This window comes from Salvelinus sp. IW2-2015, linkage group LG28, assembly GCF_002910315.2.
Source record: "Salvelinus sp. IW2-2015 linkage group LG28, ASM291031v2, whole genome shotgun sequence".
NCBI lineage: Eukaryota > Metazoa > Chordata > Actinopteri > Salmoniformes > Salmonidae > Salvelinus > Salvelinus sp. IW2-2015.
Genome location: NC_036868.1, coordinates 11,682,596 through 11,701,438, shown reverse-complemented (window position 1 = coordinate 11,701,438; position 18,843 = coordinate 11,682,596). Strand labels below are relative to the sequence as shown.

The 18,843-nt window shown below is 41.9% G+C and overlaps 1 protein-coding gene across 1 annotated transcript in view; it reads left to right on the top strand.

Moving 5' to 3' along the window:
- The first annotated feature begins 13,600 nt into the window (after positions 1–13,600).
- The window catches only part of LOC111954034 (clavesin-2), a 25,634-nt gene continuing 20,391 nt past the window's right edge, over positions 13,601–18,843 (top strand). Inside the window, exons 1-2 of the mRNA XM_023973530.2 lie at positions 13,601–14,954; positions 15,607–15,781. Of these exons, the coding sequence (XP_023829298.1) occupies positions 14,566–14,954; positions 15,607–15,781 (564 nt within the window). The 5' untranslated portion in view covers positions 13,601–14,565. The remainder of the gene's footprint in view (positions 14,955–15,606; positions 15,782–18,843) is intronic.

Below are 18,843 nucleotides of genomic sequence, written 5' to 3'. Positions count from 1 at the left end.
TTTTGTGAGTTAATCTGAAAATTCAGGGATTTTATACATGTAGATATATTTCTTATGTTTGCACATGACCATGAAATATAAATGTATTTTTTGTAATACTTTCAATTGAATAATTACAAATCAAATCAAAGATTATTTTGTCACATGCGCCGAATACAACAGGTGTAGACCTTAGAGTGAAATGCTTACTTACAGGCTCCAACCAATAGTTCAAAAAAGGTGTTAGGTGAACAATAGGTAAGTAAAGAAATAAAACAACAGTAAAAAGACAGGCTATATACAGTAGCGAGGCTATAAAAATAGCGAGGCTACATACAGACACCGGTTAGTCAGGCTGATTGAAGTAGTATGTACATGTTGATATGGTTAAAGTGATTATGCATATATGATGAACAGAGAGTAGCAGTAGCGTAAAAGAGGGGTTGGTGGGTAGCAGGACACAAAGCAGATAGCCCGCTTAGCCAATGTGCGGGAGCACTGGTTGGTCGGCCCAATTGAGGTAGTATGTACATGAATGTATGTATAGTTRTARTGACTATGCATATATGATAAACAGAGAGTAGCAGCAGTGTAAAAAGAAGGGTTGTTGGTTGGGGGGGGGGGGGGGGGGGCACACAATGCAAATAGTCCGGGTAGCCATTTGATTACCTGTTCGGGAGTCTTATGGCTTGGGGGTAAAAACAGTTGAGAAGCCTTTTTGTCCTAGACTTGGCACTCCGGTACCGCTTGCCATGCAGTAGTAGAGAGAACAGTCTATGACTGGGGTGGCTGGGGTCTTTGACAATTTTGAAGCAACTCTGAGGTCGAAATATGAAATGTTTGAAATGTTGATGATTATATAATTGCAAAAGGCCTGATATTTTGACAAACTTTCTCTCTGTGAAATGCTATAATCAAAGGGAAATAACTAACTCCTATGCACATTGTCTGTTTATTGCTTTGAAAATATCTGGCAGTTATTGAATAAACTCTAAACAGAATTGCCTTGCTTGCAGTACAAAGCAAATTAGTTCTAAGTGAAACTGTTGCACAGAAAGTGAGGGCATTCMTGAGAAAGATGTTTTTTTTTCAATGAACAGCTTGTTTATTTTTTACAAATAAAATATGGCACAACTATTTACTCTGCATTTGTAAGTTGTTCTGATATTATTTCTCTGAGACACCTATCTGTTTCTCATGTTACTGAGATAAAGCTCTCTGGATCAAAGAGGCCCTAGTTTTCCCAGCTGTAATGCTGCACTTCTCTTCACGTGCTCCCCAGCCCCTTATATAGCTGTATTGTGAGAGAGGTTAACGCATGACCTTGCTGGAGAAAATGAAAAGCTCGGAAATGCCTCGCTAGACCAAACCACTCTGTAGGGGAGATGGGGGTGGAGCGGATGGGAATCAGACAGCCCCAACCCCATTGGACCCCCTCTTCTCCTCTACATCTCTTCCCCCCTCTCTATCGCTTCCCCCCTTTCTCCTCTCTCCTTCTTTTCCCCCCTCTCCTCTCCCTCTTCCCCCCGCTCTCCTCTTTCTTCTACCCCCTCTCCATATTCCCTTCTCTCCCTCTCTTCCCCCCTCTCTCCTATTCTCCCCTCTCCCTCTCCACACACGATCTACTCCAGGATGACTATCTGCCCTTGCCTTTTGGAATTGGGGACAAAATCTTTCCACTCATATGCCCTCAACTGAGTTTAGTCATTAGCATTCAGGGGCAGAGAGTCTGGAGGAGCCACAATACCCGGTGGAAGGGACTGTGGAAGTTAGCGGTTGACATGGTGATAAAGACGACTCCGGGGTAACTGCAGCAGAACTCTGGCAGGCCTCATTAATGACTGAGATCCACTAATGAGCGTGAATCACTGGCCTGCCAATCAGACAGGCTGGTTCCTGTCAAAGAACCAGCCACTGATGGAGTGAAAAAGAGAGAGATGGGTCAGTATTTTCCCTGTCGCTGTGACTCCATTTGAGGATAGAATGGTTCTCCTGCTCTTCAGTCTTCACTACCCCGCTAGCCACCCAGGGTTGTCCTGAGTTCAGGCCAGGTTTTAAAAAACAGTATAAATCTAGTAGGAGACAGTGACTGAGGGCCCCTCCTACGGTGGGCAGTAGTAGTGAATGCCTGGATTGGCCTCCTCGACACTGAAAGAGAGGCAATAATACCAGTTCTTATGCACCCTCTGAAAAAGGATTTGGGTAGGGTGGAACTGAGGAGAGAGCGGGATATGGCTGAGCCCAGGAAAGACACTTCAACTGTCAGCAGCATTCTAGGCATCTTATGAGAAGGGAGGCACGCTTTCTCAGAAAGCCTCCAAGCCTCTACATTTCAAACCAAGAATCCACTCAGACAATAGTGACAGAAGGCTGAGTTCTTAAGCCTCGGTGGACTTAATGCCATTATATGCCTCTGACCTTCATATCGCCTTAGAGATACAAGGAACTCAACAGCCTGCCTTGCTTATATAATGGAGAGTATTGCTTTACATCTTTTCAGTAATGTAAATAGTCTATGCTATAAAATGTACAAATCCAGAATAGAACACAAGTTCTATACGTCCATGTTTCTCTATCTGAATTGGATTTTATTTTGTACCTGTAGCCGATTAAGTAATAAGGCATGGTTAATGCTGTCACGTATGCTTAGACTTGTAGAGTGCTCTTTGCTTCCTGAAAACCTTAAGAGCTGTAGTTGTGAGGTCAATGTGAGGGACCCCAGCAGGTCAAGTCTACGCTAATTACCAGGCCTCATTATGGTCAAGTAGACTGTCATCAGTCGCCACACCTCACAGCACTTTTATTTCTGCTGGCTGGGTTTATGCTGCAAAACATTTAATCTGTGGATTACTGTCAAGATTGTGTACCTGGGCAGGCCCTTGGGGAACTGGAATCTTTGGAATATGACTGTTAATTTCAGGGGATGGAGGCAGAGCACAGAACCCACTCAACACAGATTACACTGTGCCACTTTGGTCAGGGAGACTGTTGTTACTTTAGAGGCTTTTATTCAACACGGAGAGCAATGACACAATGTTAGGTAATGGTGTCGTACCCAGTCTTAATATCACTTAGAGCATCTGTTCAGTTATTGAGGAGTTCCTATGGATTATTAAAAACGATTTAACATCCAAACATCCTCATGTCTCTTATAATAATAATACATGAGATTTGAAGTGCCTTTCAAAAAAACAAACAAGGAAGATCAACAGCAAAGAGTATAGAATAAGACAATTATATAAAAGCTGCTTAGCTAGGGCTGAGTAAGGGGGGAGCTAAAATTAGGGGTAAGACACACTGAAACGGTGGGTTTTGAGATTGTTTACGTTAGATTACCTCACCCTCCCCACAGTCTTTCCATCTATGGCCATGGCGACTGAAGTGTTATGTGTTAGAGCCAGCTGTGCATTGTTTTGTTGTCCCGTTTATCTTGGCTGTGTCTCCAAGACGCTCCGGGGTTGCGGAGGAGGAGGCGTAGTAGCCAGTAATGAACTTGTTCGGGCATTAAAACTGCCACTGGATGTCTAGTAACAATTGCAGCTCGTGGTTGTAGTGTGCATGGTTATTATGTGGAGGTGGCGTGTGAACGGGTCTCATACCCCAGGTCAATATTTCACACCCTCAGTCTAATGAAGACACAAGCCATAAGCCATCTTGGTGAAGACTAGTGCTTATCAGTGACCTGTCCTCACTTACCCTCCTCTCTATCACTTGATTTCAATGTAAGAGATTCTGAAATCGGGGCCTGATTTCATTTTAAAAGGACTTATTTTGCATGCAGCGACTAAAACCTAAAAGGGTGCCATTTAAAGTACAAAATAGCCTAAAAACCAGTGGGTCTATTCCAGCAACAAGTACTTTGTGCTTGTAGACAATAAATTATGTTTCAAATCAATGTTGCAAGTTGTAACATTGTTGGATGACTCAGCTATGACTTTACCACAAAATACCAGCCACATCCAGTAAGCCTGTAGGGTCCCATTACAGATAGTATAGATGCAGGGCCAGTTAAAGACCAATACAAACCCCTTGAATCATGATAAGTATTTTTATTTCATCTTTATTTAACTAGGCAAGTCAGTTAAGAACAAATTCTTATTTACAATGACGGCCTACACCGGCCAAACCCAGACGACGCTGGGCCAATTGTGTGCCGCCCTATAGGACTCCCAATCACGGCCGGTTGTGATACAACCTGGATTCAAACCAGGGTGTCTGTTGTGATGCTTCTAGCACTGAGACGCAGTGCCTTAGACCGCTGCGCCACTCGGGAGCCCAAGTGTTGTATTACCTACTGAGAGTGAGAGATGGTCTGGATAGGCGGTCAGACCTTTTCATAGTCACACCACTATTGGGGCTCATCTTCAGGAGCTCTGTCAACAATGCATAGCCTTGGTGTTGAATCTGTGTCAGCAAGGACAAGAGTGGTCTGGTCTGTGACTGCTAAGTAACCTCTCTCCCCAGCCTGGCAATCCTCCTGTGGGAAATTCCTGTGGTTTGTAAATACTGCTTACTGTTCTGCTTATTGGCCAGTTCACTGTCTCGTTCCCAGCTTTGTGTTTTATTCACCGGAAAGTAATTGAGACTAGTGTTGTTGGCCTACAACAAGGCTCAACCCTATTTAAGTGTTGCTTTGTTCCATTCAGGTTTTTATTTTATTCATCAAGTATGGACTTTGATTAATCACTTTTTACCTTAACTCACAGAAAGGTGAAGCATGGTCATCTAATGATTTTTTACAATACAGGAGGTTGAAAAATGTTGTAAATTCACAGGAATGGCAAGTGTTTTATTGTTTTTAAGTGGTGAAATGCAAGATAGCCATTGCCACTTCTATAAGCATTTAGTAAATCAAAAGTAAATCTAAAGTCTAATATAACTCTTTGTATATCCAAATTCCCCTGTGGACCAACACAATGTTCTATTCATAGAGTTAACCTCATGTGATGCTAGCTCTCACACCCTACTCCTTCTCCTACAGAATATAAAGAGACTTAGTGAAACAGATTTTCAAAGCCAAACTTGGCACAGACCAGCCATTGAGAGGGAGGCATGGTGATTGTGCAATCCAGCCTGTTTCCCCAACGATGGGGGTAAGAGGGGGGGTCTTGAAGGGGGAAAGGGCCAGGGGTGAGAGAGAGCAGGGGAGCAGGCAGAAACCCGACCAGGGGGGTTCCTTTCGTCTCATGCTTCAGTGGCAATTTGTCAGCCAGCATGAATGGCCGCCTTTATGAACCCACAAGACAGCAGTCGGGGTTCAGATCTGATTGAGCTCTAAGCCGATTGTACCCCGTTCCTTTGTGGGCCGAGCATAGCCCGTTCCCCCTCAGCCAATGGGCATCCAGCTAGGGCATTACCTCACGATCATATGATGTCTATGCCAATCACCCAGAAAAACACTCCCTCTTTTCCCCTTTGAGAGGAAGAAAGGCACTCTGGGAAAATAATGAAACTCCATCAGGCCTTCCATGAGAACCACTCTCTCCAGGAATACATTGACAACGGAGTGTAGAGAGAACAAAAGACAGATTTCTGCAGGGAAATATTTTACAAAGTGGCGTGTAGGCAGTCGTGATTGAGGGAGTGTTTGGAAGTAGGCCAAACATACAGGGAAGATCACCATTATGGAGACTACTGCCAATTAACATGTTCCCCACTGGGCTCGGGCTGGAGATTCCCATGATACACTAGGGTTAAGCTATTGTCTTCAGACACAAAGCTCTGATTATGGAAGTGGGAGCTGTAGGTATGCGTGCAAGAGACAGTGGTCTGCAAGAATGTACAGAAGTACACTGATGTGAATTTAAATTGTTTCATTTGGAAAGAATAAAACTTGCATTATTTTTTGCATGACAGAGTGAATAAAACTTAGAGCTGTGACTAGTTCTCGAACCAATTTGTGGATTGTTTCTTGCTTCATTAACAGTAGGGTTTACACAAAAGTGAATAAATGACATGACACTTTACTACAGTATTTTCCCAAAATATTTTGTGAGACTATGGACAGTAGCTCGAATAGGTTTCAGCCTAACATCATCTGAGAACAACATGGTAGATGTTAATTAATRAATGACCTACAACCCATAGTAGGAATGACCAAATTCTTGATAAATCTATTCCTTGTGATTTGCATCTGTCTGGCATCCTATGTTTATTTCCCTCATCAGAGGTGACTTACCTAACAAACAAACTAACATCCTAAAGGATCATGTTCTACCTACCCCCGCCCTGTAGCTTCATCTAAAAACAGTGCCTTCAGAAAGTTTTCACAGCCCTTGACTTTTTTTTGTGTGTGTTACAGCCTGAATTTAAAATGGATTAAACAGAGATTTTCTGTCACTGGCCTACACACAATACCCCATAATTAGATTTATTTTTATTTTTACAAATGAATTCAAAATTAAAAGCTGAAATGTCTTGACTCAAGTATTCAAACCCTTTGTTATGGCAAGCCGAAAAAAGTTCAGGAGTAAACATTTGCTTAACAAGTCACATAATATGTTGCATGGACTCACTCATCTCTTAATTAATAGTGTTTAACACAGGGTTTCCCAAACTTGGTCCTTGGGACAAATAATCAACTAATCATCCAGCTTTGAAAATTTGAATCAGCTGTGTAGTGTTAGGGCAAAAAACAAAACTTGCACCCCTTGGGGTCCCGAGGACCGAGTATGGGAAACACTGGTTTAACATGATTTTTGAATGACTACCTCATCTCTGTACCCCACACATACAATTATCTGTAAGGTCCCTCAGTTGACTGGGGAATTTCAAACACAGATTCAACCACAAAGACCAGGGAGGTTTTCTAATGACTCGCAAAGGGCATCTATTGGTAAAAAAGCAGAGATTTGAATATCCCTTTCATCATGGCAAAGTTATTAATTACAATTTGGATGGTGTATCAATACCGCCAGTCACTACAAAGATACAGGCATCCTTCCTAACTCAGTTGCTGGAGAGGAAGGAAACCGCTCAGGGATTTCACCATGAGGTCAATGGTGACTTTAAAACAGTTAGAGTTTAATGGCTGTGATAGGCGTAAACTGAGGATGGATCAACAACATTGTAGTTACTCCACAATACTAACCTAATTGACAGAGTGAAAAGAAGGAAGCCTGTACAGAATGCAAATATTCCAAAACATGCATCTTGTTTGCAAAAAGGCACTAAAGTAATACTCCAAAAAATGTGGCATAGCAATTAATTTTTTGTCCTGAATAAAAAGCGTTATGTTTAGGGCAAATCTAATAGAATACAATAATGAGTACCACTCTCCATATCTTCAAGCATAGTGGGGCCTGCATCATGTTATGGTTATGCTTGTAATCGTTAAGGACTGGGGTGTTTTTCAGGATGAAAAGAAACAGAATGGAGCTAAAACAGGCAAAATCCTTGAGGAAAACCTGGTTCAGTCTGCTTTCCACCAGTCACTGGGAGATTAATTCACCTTTCAGCAGGACAATAACCTAAAACACAAGGTCAAATCTACACTGGAGTTGCTTACCAAGAAGACAGTGAATGTTCCTGAGTTACAGTTTTGACTTAAATCTACTTGAAAATCTATGGCAAGACCTGAAAATGTTTGTCTAGCAATGATCAACAACCAATTTGATAGAACTTGAAGCATTTTAAAAGAATAAAGGTCAAATTTTCCAGGTGTGGAAAGATCTTACAAACTTATCCAGAAAGACTCACCGCTGTAATCGCTGCCAATGGTGTTTTTACAAAGTATTGACTCAGGTGTGAACACTTTTATGTAAATTAGTTTTTTCTGTATTTCATTTTCCAAACATTTGCATAAATTTCTGCAAACATTATTTCACTTTGTCGTTATGGGGTATTTTGTGTAGATAAGTGAGAAAAAACATCTAGTTCATCCATTTTGAATTCAGGCTGTAACACAACAAAATGTGGAAAACGTCAAGGGGTATAAATACTTTTTGAAGGCACTGTATGTGGACAGAAGGACATATTTCCAAGTCAGTAATGATTTTCTAAAGACAGGCCTAAGCCGATTGTGTGCCTTTGCTGCAGGTTTCCTTCCTTGACTTTATCCTTGGTTTGTAGTGGGGCAGAGCCTCAGTAGGCAGCATTGAGTAGTTCAGGGTCAATGGTTTTGCCCAGGATGGAACATATTGGCCAAGGTCTTTGATCATGGTGGAGCCTGGGGGTCGTGACCCCTTTTATTCCACATGATAACAACTTTACTGACCCATGATACTATGTCTGCGTCCCTAATGGCACCGTATTCCCTATGTAGGCCATTATGTTTGACCAGGGCCTGCCCTATGTAGGGAATAGGGTGCCATTAGGAACGCACATAGCCCAACAGATGACCCCGCCTGCAGTTTAGGGGCACAGAGCTGGTTAATTTCTAAAGGCAGGTTTCCTCATTACATTTAGCCCCTGCTAACTGCCTTTTGAACTCTTGATGTTCACCATTGTTACATGCATTAACCAGGCTAGTTTGATATGGATATGAACAATTGCTCTGAGAAACACTGTACAAATAATACTTGAAATGATTCACAGTAGAAACACTATTCTGACAACCTCAATATTGTCAATTTGACTTTGAATTCCCAAGATATTGTTACTCCGCCCTTAGTTTACACAGTTCACTGTTGTATGCATGATACAGTATATTGCCACCTTCATTGCAATGGCCTGATGTTCTACAAAACAATGGATGGAGATGATGTGGTGTGGGAAGGTTGCCAGGACATACTTTAACACAATCAGACCTGACCTATGCATTCTGCTCATGTGGAAAATTGATGTTTAGGTTTAGTTTTAAACTGGCTATTCAATTGTTTAAAAGTACTCATTATGATCATCTTCTGTGTTATCATATTAGCATTAAAACTGTGCAAGCTATCTGTAGTTGCTGACCAAAATGCAATACGCTACTCTGTGGCAAAGGGGTCTGAAAAGGTGGTAGACTGCAGATTAACTGTTACAACAGTRCCATCATCTGGCATTATATGTTCATTGCATCCTTCTGAATAAAATCCTGCCAACAGTTTTGCACTTTTGTTGGTGGAGTGCATTGGTCATCTGTAAATATGGGTGTGTGCTTTTTACTTAATAAGGTAGTTTACCATTGGAAACTTGTGATGTGACCTGACTGAACATTTAAATGAATGGAATCATAAGAACAACAATAAACATGTCAGAACCTTAATATAATTAAATTACATTCCTCATATCATATGAATGTAGTGGTATGTTGTATTCTCTTATAGTTAATGTGACAAAGGAGGTAATAACAAAGGCAAGGGCTTTTTCAATTAAATATATTAAAATAACTAATTGAAAAGCACTTCCCTCCCACATAAGATTATATAAGTGATTCTGGGATAAATGTAGACAAAGTGACATATAACCTAATTTCCCCCCCTAATGTTACACAGAAAAAAACAAGGTGTACAAACAGATTGTAATATTTTGTAACATAATCAGTGAACATGACATTATTGGTCTCCTGGGACCTCATTTATCATTCATGCGTAGGCACAAATCTGTGTGTAAACCATGCGTGGGATCATTTCCACGCAAAGTGCGAGATTTATCAATATGAACGTTGGCTTGAGAGTGTGCCATGACCATGCGTACACACAGTGCCAAGTGGTAGAATAAGGGAACTGTTTGTCAAGCGTAGTATGGGGAAAATATATGTTGAAAATGTGTGAACCTGTGAGAGTAATCATGAAATCGTTTTTAAATGTAATCGTATTTCCATTTCCAAAACCCATTTTTATAGGATTTTTGCGAGGATTTAAGACTAACCTTAAAAATGCATGCCATTCCGGTGCACATCCAAGTGCTATCCACCCTCGGGGTTTTGGCAACCGGTACTTTATAGCGGGAGCTTGCCAATTCGCATCTCACAGCCCTCGATGAGCCAATGTTTTGGATGCAATCATCAGCAAAACGAACAGTAACACATACCATTTCCATAAACCATTGCACAACAGGTTGACGTCAACGGGGGTTTCTTTGCCATGATGCCATCAATGGGTTCCCAAATACGAACAGATCAATAGATGGCACCCACCACATCGCCATAAAATCACCATCACAAAACGAATTAAACTATGTGAACAGAAAAGGCTTCCACTCTTTATGTGCAGGTTATGTGATGCGCAAAAGACGCTGCTGAATGTTGTGGCAAGATGGCCAGGTGGAATGCACGACTTGTTTATTCTGCAGAACAGCATTATTGGCCTATATGCCGACAGAAGGGAGCTGTTGAGGATGGATGGCACATTGGTGAGTGTTGCATACTCAGTACCTATATTTTGCCATTGCTAAAGCAACTTGACTTGTCCTAATGGTCCTCTCTTTGTAGCTATGTTTTTATTTTTACTGGGCAAGCCACAACTGAGCAAGACAAATAACACATTTTGGTTGTACTCACTCTCTGACACTAGCACCTCTATTTAATGTATTATTTATCTTTTCTTAGATTTTTTGGGAGCGCGGTTGTATTTCATAGTATGGCGTCGTGCAATCCCCACGGTTTAAATGGACCACGTGGTTAATTAKGGGCGTTTCGAAAAGCAAACAGCTACAGTCGTGCATGAGCACTGATGCTGGGAACAGTTGGTGTTTGTTCATCAATGGTTATCTCCTATCGGTGTGCATATGACGCTCATAGGTTTGTTTGACAAATCACACTTTTTCTATGCATACGACAATTCTAAATTCCGTTCGTAAGTGTTATGCTATGACAACATCCCTCAACCCCCAGACTATTAATTGAACCTGTCGCCACTAATAACACCGTGTAGGCTCCGTCTGACAAGATGCCAGATAGTGAGATAGGTTCAGGCCTTAAACACGGGCCGGTGCGCCATATGGCGTGTAATTTATCATGAGTTATACCCTACAGCAGCTCAAGCATATTGCTCCATCTGAACATTAGCGGACACGCAGCAACCATATTGGCAAAGGCCCCGGGCAAGCCTCCGATAAACCACTAGTCCATTAGGTGGCATCTGAATCCCTGTCTGTCGGTACGAGCGAGCACACCCGGCCTGGCAGCACTGATGCTACTTAGCACTGGGCGCCATGTTGAACCCACTCACCCATTTCTCTGAACTTGCTGGAACGGGGAACTGGAAGGCTAAAAAAAAACGTTTTAATGAAAATTCTTCATGACAGTTCTCGAGAATATTAAATTAAACGGAAATTCGGGTAATTTGTTAACATTTCAGTTGTAGGCCTACGTGCTTCCATTCCCCCCATAGATTGTTCAGAGAGCCACCATTCCCTCCACCATCTGGCTATTGAGATAAGCTCCTGGGCATTGGCTTGGTGGGCGCCTGCCCCGTCTAATATTGAAGCAGCACCAGACCAGTGGTTTTCACACAACCACGCTTATGGACCAGCCAAGGTCAGAGGCCCCGGGCCTATGAGGAATTAATTTAATTCATTAACATGACTGTAGAAAATCAAAACTCAAACTAAGAGCACTGTCTTTCCATTAAGATGTGCAATTGAATCATCATTGATATTCAAGTTGAATAGGCATACACAAAACATTATTTTAGCTCATGCACTTTACAAAATAGGCTAGTATGCAACTCATGGCATCTGTCCATGCACTGATGTACTGAGTGTTCTGGACTATATGGTCCCGTGTTGTTTAATAAGTAGCCCGTTTTGTCTCACTACTGTATATTTGGGATGTTTTAAACTTGACATCTACACCCCAATCGAAACATCTAAAATAATGTTACATCGTAGTCATTTATACCAGCTACACCAGTTTCCAAATACCCCGCAGAGCTAGAGCAGAGTYAACAAGGCGCTGTCCACTCACCTGGTGCTGAAACGGACACTGGGCAGCACTGGAGTGACTGGACGCGTGAGTTTGGTCAAGGTCACTAATTTCATGACACCTTTGTGATCTGGCTCTGTAATATTAACCATTTTGTAAACATCCAACTTGTCTTACCAGGTAGCTGCTAAAGCCTACATCTCCCGTTTTTTTGTAGATAGGTGTAATTGTCATCAAGCATAGATAGCCTAATGTCATTCTGAATGCCATCATGCACCAATACAAATACTGCAAACTGAGTTCTAACATCTTAAGCTACGATTTTTTTTTTAATAATCAAGGAATCAACCATCGAAAGACCAAATGGCCTATTCACAGAGCAACGTGAGAGAGCACTTCAAAATGACAGCTGCGCCTTCACAACAAAGGTAATTTGCAATGCAGGTCCGTCCATTCAATTCATTTCCTCCACACACCCGTCAGAACAGAGTGTAATTATCGTCTGCCCATTTCCCTCTCCCTCGGGAGTCTATTTTTCCTCCCTGTCACTGCTCAGATGTCAGTCCTGTGCTACCTCTGGCCCTCGCGCTACATAAAATTATCCACGCGCTGCGCCTTATCTTCCGCTACATCCTCACCAGTGTCGAGCTCGAGCTGGGGGAGCGGTTGAGTGATGTCCAGAATATCTGATGTCTAACTAACACTATGAATCAGTTAACGAAATAACCAATTAATAAACCCCACACAAGCTCTGCAGAATAAGTGACTCCAGAGGAGATGCACAATGAACAATGCATAATTGGTTCGACTTTGAGTGAGTGGGAGGACATTTCCTTTGTTGCACTAGGTTGATAAGCTCTGAAAATGGAGCCTTTTATATCTATAAGACTTTGAACTGAATGTCTCATCATCCACATGGCACAAGGAAGTGTATGTGCATCTCACTCTGACTCAGACAACATCACCCATATGATTATTATCCAGGTTGGCAATTAGAATATAGGCATACACAGGTTTGCGCACCATTATAAGGACTGAAATCAGCAGCCATGATGCGGATGGTACCTCAAAAAATCACATTGATTGGACCCCTGTCAAGTCAAGGGGTCCCCGGCTGTGGGCGCGCGCGTGTGCACCGGTGCGCATGCCAAGTCCTCCTCAACAGTGTGCGCCGTTGATCATCGCTCTCAGAGCTTGGAAGCAATTCGGGCAACCGTTGTAGCACAACTTGTAATCACATTTGTTTGTACAGGGGGAGAGAGCAACAAACGCAACAAATGCTGGAACAGACAGGTTGGTATTTATTATTCAGTTGAGCGGCCACTGGCCCCGCCCTGAGTGGGAGGACCAGGAGGACAGTGTGCAGCCGTAGACCACCACAAGACATAATTAATTGCCTTACTGAAACAAAGCCCATGTCGGGATGCTCCTGCAATCAATTAAATAGATATATCAAACCAATTGTGTTGCCTATTTGTTGCAACATTGTAAACATTTTGATATAAAGTGTCACAATAATGAAAGGGAAGGCCATAGGAAAAAACTAAAGAGAATGAAAATTAACCAAGAAGTCATAACACGTGCATTTTTCCCGGATGTAATTGTAGGCTATAGCCATATGACCTAATGCATTTATAGCCTAACGCAAAATGGGTTCCCCAATGCAATGCTAAATGACATAAACATGGTTGGATGGTTGGAGGTCGTTTCAAAAATATTATTTATACAGCAGTAGAATAGCCTATACGCTAAAATAAAATAAATAATTCATGACCCACAAATTGATGACAGACTGAGATTGAGACGACGATAGAAGAGGAATCAGCATAAATTCGAATGTAAAATCAGAGTGGGCAGCCTATGTCTGGTCTGGTCGCAGCCAATGAGCAGGTGGTGTTTGGGTGCGATGAATAGAGAGTGAAGAGAGGGTTATTCTCCCTCCTACACCATGTGATGACGGCCAGAGTGACTATAACACTGGAGCGATGGTTTTTAGTCACTTTCAACAGCAACAAAACGGCAACAGCATCACTGACGTAAAGCAACCACAAAAAGAACCGGAGCAGCACCGAGCTCAGAACAACGGGAATTGGACTTGGTCATCCAATATTGGGACCAAACACACATAATGGAAATAGACAGCATACTGGATGGAGTGAGGATGTCGACGGAATATGTCGCCTTGAGTCTTTCTAATTTCTAGCAGTCGGGGACAGCATCTTTCTGATTCTGAATTGCAATGCATTCGGTAAGGAGAGTTATGACAGTAGTTGCTGCAGGGTGCCGCATTGCCTGACCGCTTGAAGGTAGCATAGTGTAATGCTTTTATGGTAATTGTAATGTTAGAGTATTTTGGGTGGGGATGGATGATAACGGTTGTCTCACAATTGTGTGTTTAGGCTTCCAACATAGCCAGGTTAGAGATGCAATCGGTGACTGAACACAGGCTATTCATAGACCTAATTAGGAAGTCAGCAACAGCCAGTATTGCGACTGATTTGAGAGCTATAAATGTCAACATATGAAAAGAAAGTTGGAAACAGAAGTCAAATGTTAGATAGGTACAGGTGGAAACATAATGTCGCTGTCCAAAAAGTGAATGCAGCCTATGTTGCACCTTCTATCACAGGCCTACTCAGGAGGACCCAGGACGATATCTGAAGTCAGGCTTTGCTTTTAGGGAACTGATTGAGAGGGTCCAATAGGCATATACGTGACGCATTCATTGTTGGAGGTTTTGGCTCCATCGACGGTAATATTTTACCTACCATTCAATATTGTCCGTGGAAGCAAGGACGATGGCTCACTTGCAAGCGGGCTTGTCTCCAGAAACCCTGGAGAAAGCCAAGGTGGAGTTAAAGGAGAACCCCGACACTCTACATCAGGACATTCAGGAGGTGAGGGACATGATCATCACCCGCCCAGACATTGGCTTTCTTAGGACAGAAGATGCTTTCATCCTGCGCTTTCTCCGAGCGCGGAAATTTAATCATTTCGAGTCGTTTCGCCTCTTGGCCCAGTATTTCGAATATCGTCAGCAAAATCTGGATATGTTTAAAAACCTCAAAGCAACCGACCCGGGAATCAAGCAAGCTCTCAAAGACGGATTTCCGGGGGTGCTGACCAACTTGGACAGATATGGCAGGAAAATACTGATTCTCTTTGCTGCTAACTGGGACCAGAGCAGGTAATGTCCGTCTGATATTTGGGAGCTGTCCTTTCAGAACTACTGTAACGCCACTTGACAGTTTGCTTTTAGTCGACCATCTATATATTTTCCCACAAATCTGTAGCATTGGCTTTGTTATAGCCTAGTCTCATGAATTTAACCGAAACATACATTGAACTATTAACCAAAAGGCAAGCCTTGTCAGTGTCTCAKTGATGTAGGCCAGGGCATGGGCATAGACTAGGCTGCACAGGTCAGTAAAAATGCTATCACCCTACTAGTGAATGAGGAATGTAAGTGTTGAACCAGATACAATCAAATTACGTTTCACCACATTACTTTAGAGATTTGAGTTTGTGATTTCTTTTACTTTAGGGGCCCACTCATGTGATCTCCATAGTCGTAATTTCACACAATAGCAGGATGTGATAAACACACAAAAGGCCATCAGGAGTGCACATTAACTTAATAACAGCACTCATACAAGTCAAGTTGTCTCTGCAATCTGCATCTCTGTGTATTACTCTCCTGAATGAAAAGGTTAAAGAGTCACATTCTGTATTTACTGCCAAACAACGGTATGCTGGTTACATGTAAGGTTTATAGTTAACTATATAACTGGCATTACAGTACTAGAATAGTCTCCTAATGCTTTTGCTCACCTCTATAGGTATACATTTGTGGATATACTGCGATCTATTCTGTTGTCGCTGGAGTCCATGATAGAAGATCCAGAGCTACAGGTGAATGGATTTGTCCTGATCATTGACTGGAGCAACTTCACGTTCAAGCAAGCCTCCAAACTAACACCGAGTATGCTGAGACTGGCCATAGAAGGTCTACAGGTAATAGTCTCAACATTCTTATAAACCTTCTCTTTGCTGGGCTCCACATCACTCAGATTAAGTTCTTAGCTACTTTTGACACTAAACTCCATTTACTGAGATTTCCCAGATGACTCCTAATTTAGAGCGGTTTGCTACATTTACTAATTTTAGTCAAGTCTAAAACAATAAAGGTCTTTAGGGATTTTGAATACACCAGACACTTGTCAGTCTTGCAGTGTGGAAGTGCAGATCTTCGTTGTTGTCATGGTCGGTTATAGAAATATAGCACTACTGCTACTAGTTTATATGGGGGTGTTACGGCTGTCGTCTTCCTCCTCTTCCTCGGACGAGGAGAGGAGAGAAGGATCGGTGGACCAATACGCAGCRAGGTAATTAGACATAAATGATATTTATTGAAACACGAAGACGAAATACGAAAACACTTGGAAATTACAAAATAACAAACACGACGTAGACAGACCTGAACATGGAACTTACATAACTACACGCAGAACTCACGAACAGGAACAGACTACATCAAAMGAACGAACAGCCAAGACAGTCCCGTGTGGTGCACATACACAGACACGAAAGACACAGGAGACAATCACCCACAAACAAACAGTGAGAACAACCTACCTTAATATGACTCTCAATCAGAGGAAATGCCAAACACCTGCCTCTAATTGAGAGCCATACCAGGCAAGCCTTTAACCCAACATAGAAACACAACACATAGAAATGCCCACCCCGCTCACGCCCTGACCAATAAACACATACAAAACAAGAGAAAACAGGTCAGGAACGTGACAGGGGGGAACATTAGCGACAAGCTATATTTCAACCGCTTACCACACATGGTTCTGCACACCTGGGATGCTTGCTGGAGTAGTGGGACAAGTCACCGAATCTTCATGAAAAACTGTTTCTGACCAACTTTCTTATCATTCTCTTGGTGATGTGACAAGCTGTTATAATGTAAACGCACATCCACTCAATAATCACTCCTCTGTACTCTCAGAAAGGACTTTACAATCAAAGACTTGCATAACAAATGAATTACATTTCCATTTTGATTTCTGAGCCTATGATTGCAATCTTCAGCAGGTGATGCAGAGACTCAAATTTGAACAACATTCCTTTGACCCTGTTCAATATTTTCTAATGGAATTCAAAAGACAAGGTCTCTGTCCAAGTGCATCCTTTGGGAGGTGGCCAACCAAATTATAAATATGATGTGTAGCCTAATAACAAAATGCATACAGCAATTGCGAATTACATTTTTGTCATTTAGCAGACACTCTTATCCAGAACAACGTATAGGAGCAATTAGGGTTAAGTGCCAAGCTCAAAGGCATAGAATGATTTTTCACCTAGTCGGCTCTGGGATTCGAACCAGCAACCTTTTGTTTATTGGCTCAATGCTCTTAACCGCTAGGCTATCTGCCAACCAATTCCTCTGTAGTCCATCATTCAAATTTCAATGTATGGAAAGTTAAGATAGGCTAGTTCTATAGCTGTGTGGCCATGTAATATGTAGCCATGTAGAGCGTAGGCTGTTATCACCAGAAAGGTTCTTGACGGAATATCAATGGAGGACCATGATGAGGCCGTTGCACATTCCACTGCCTCTCCAGACACAGATTAGACTGTGAATAATTGATCACTGCTATTAGTATTTCTGCCTCCTGATGTGCCGCTACCAAATCATGTGGGAACACTGTTGTCATCCTTAGAATGGAAAATAAAATAAAACCCAACAGAAACATTGTACTAACTAATGGAATCAGCCACATAATCAACAGTTACTGGCTAAACGTTTCTTCCAGTCGGAGACGAAAAGCTCCAACTGAAACCCATTTCAATCTGAGCAGGTTTATATCTACAGTACATAATATATTTTCATCAGTTCTACAATAGTAGATACTTCATAAGGTATATATGCTATTTATTATATGGTATGGTATCTTCAACTATTGATTTTCCCCCTCAGACACAAAATGTGTTGTCCAGTGCATGACCCTTCTCCTCATAATGCTTCTCTCCAGTGTAACGGATAGTGGTGACATCCTATCTGTGAGCCCGCTTGACACTGAACACTGAGAGCATCTCAGGGTGTTGTGACCCTCTGGTGGGTTGTGTAATGACATTGAAGGGCTCATGTGTGCCAGCCCACCTCATGATTCACTATGACTGTCATGAAGGGCCTGAGCTGCTAAAGAAATCACACACAAAGAAAAGCACATTCAAGACATCAACATTAGGTTTTCATCCTCAGCTGAGGTTAACACTCGTTGCCTCTATGGGTATTGATTTTTGAAATTGCCAAGACCTCAAGACGTTGTTCTTTTTTGTTGTGAAGGACATGTTATAGCTAACGATTTATCCATATTACATATCATTTGTACATGCATCAGGTGCAGCTAACTGTTTGCTGCTCACCAGTGTGTTTGTGTGTGTGTCTTCCGGATCTCGGTTCAGCTTCTTTATAATTTCCTGTCAGTACATTTGTCAATGCACGTGGGTGGTGTGTTCAGAATAACATGATGAAATTCAACATTACTGACAACAATAAAAAAAAAAATTAACACGTCCACTGGCAACAATGAAAACACTGCTTACAGAATTTGAAAGAGATAATGGAAGATTCTGAAGCTTAACAGAAAAATGAAAATTACCCGAAAATCTGAACATACCCCATAAGGATATTTCAAAACGCATCTCCAACTGTGTCTGCTAAATAACTCAATTGTAATTGTCAATGTGTGATAATTCCGTTTCCTATTCCCAAACTGACAGTCACGTCTATTGTTGTTGGAATAGCTAATACACAGAGCACAGCTCTAGTAGAGATTTCATTGCGTATTGCAAAACAAAGAGAAAGAAATTAAGACTTGTTTAGAGTGTGGGTATTCTTGGCAAATCAATAACAAGAAAAACAAATGGTTGAAATGAGTAGAACACTCCATGCTGGCCTTGGTTTCCCCAAGCTATGCTTTGTTATCTTAGAGCCTCTGTTGTTTCCTCTTGCTCTCTCTCTCTCTCTCTCTCTCTCTCTCTCTCTCTCTCTCTCTCTCTCT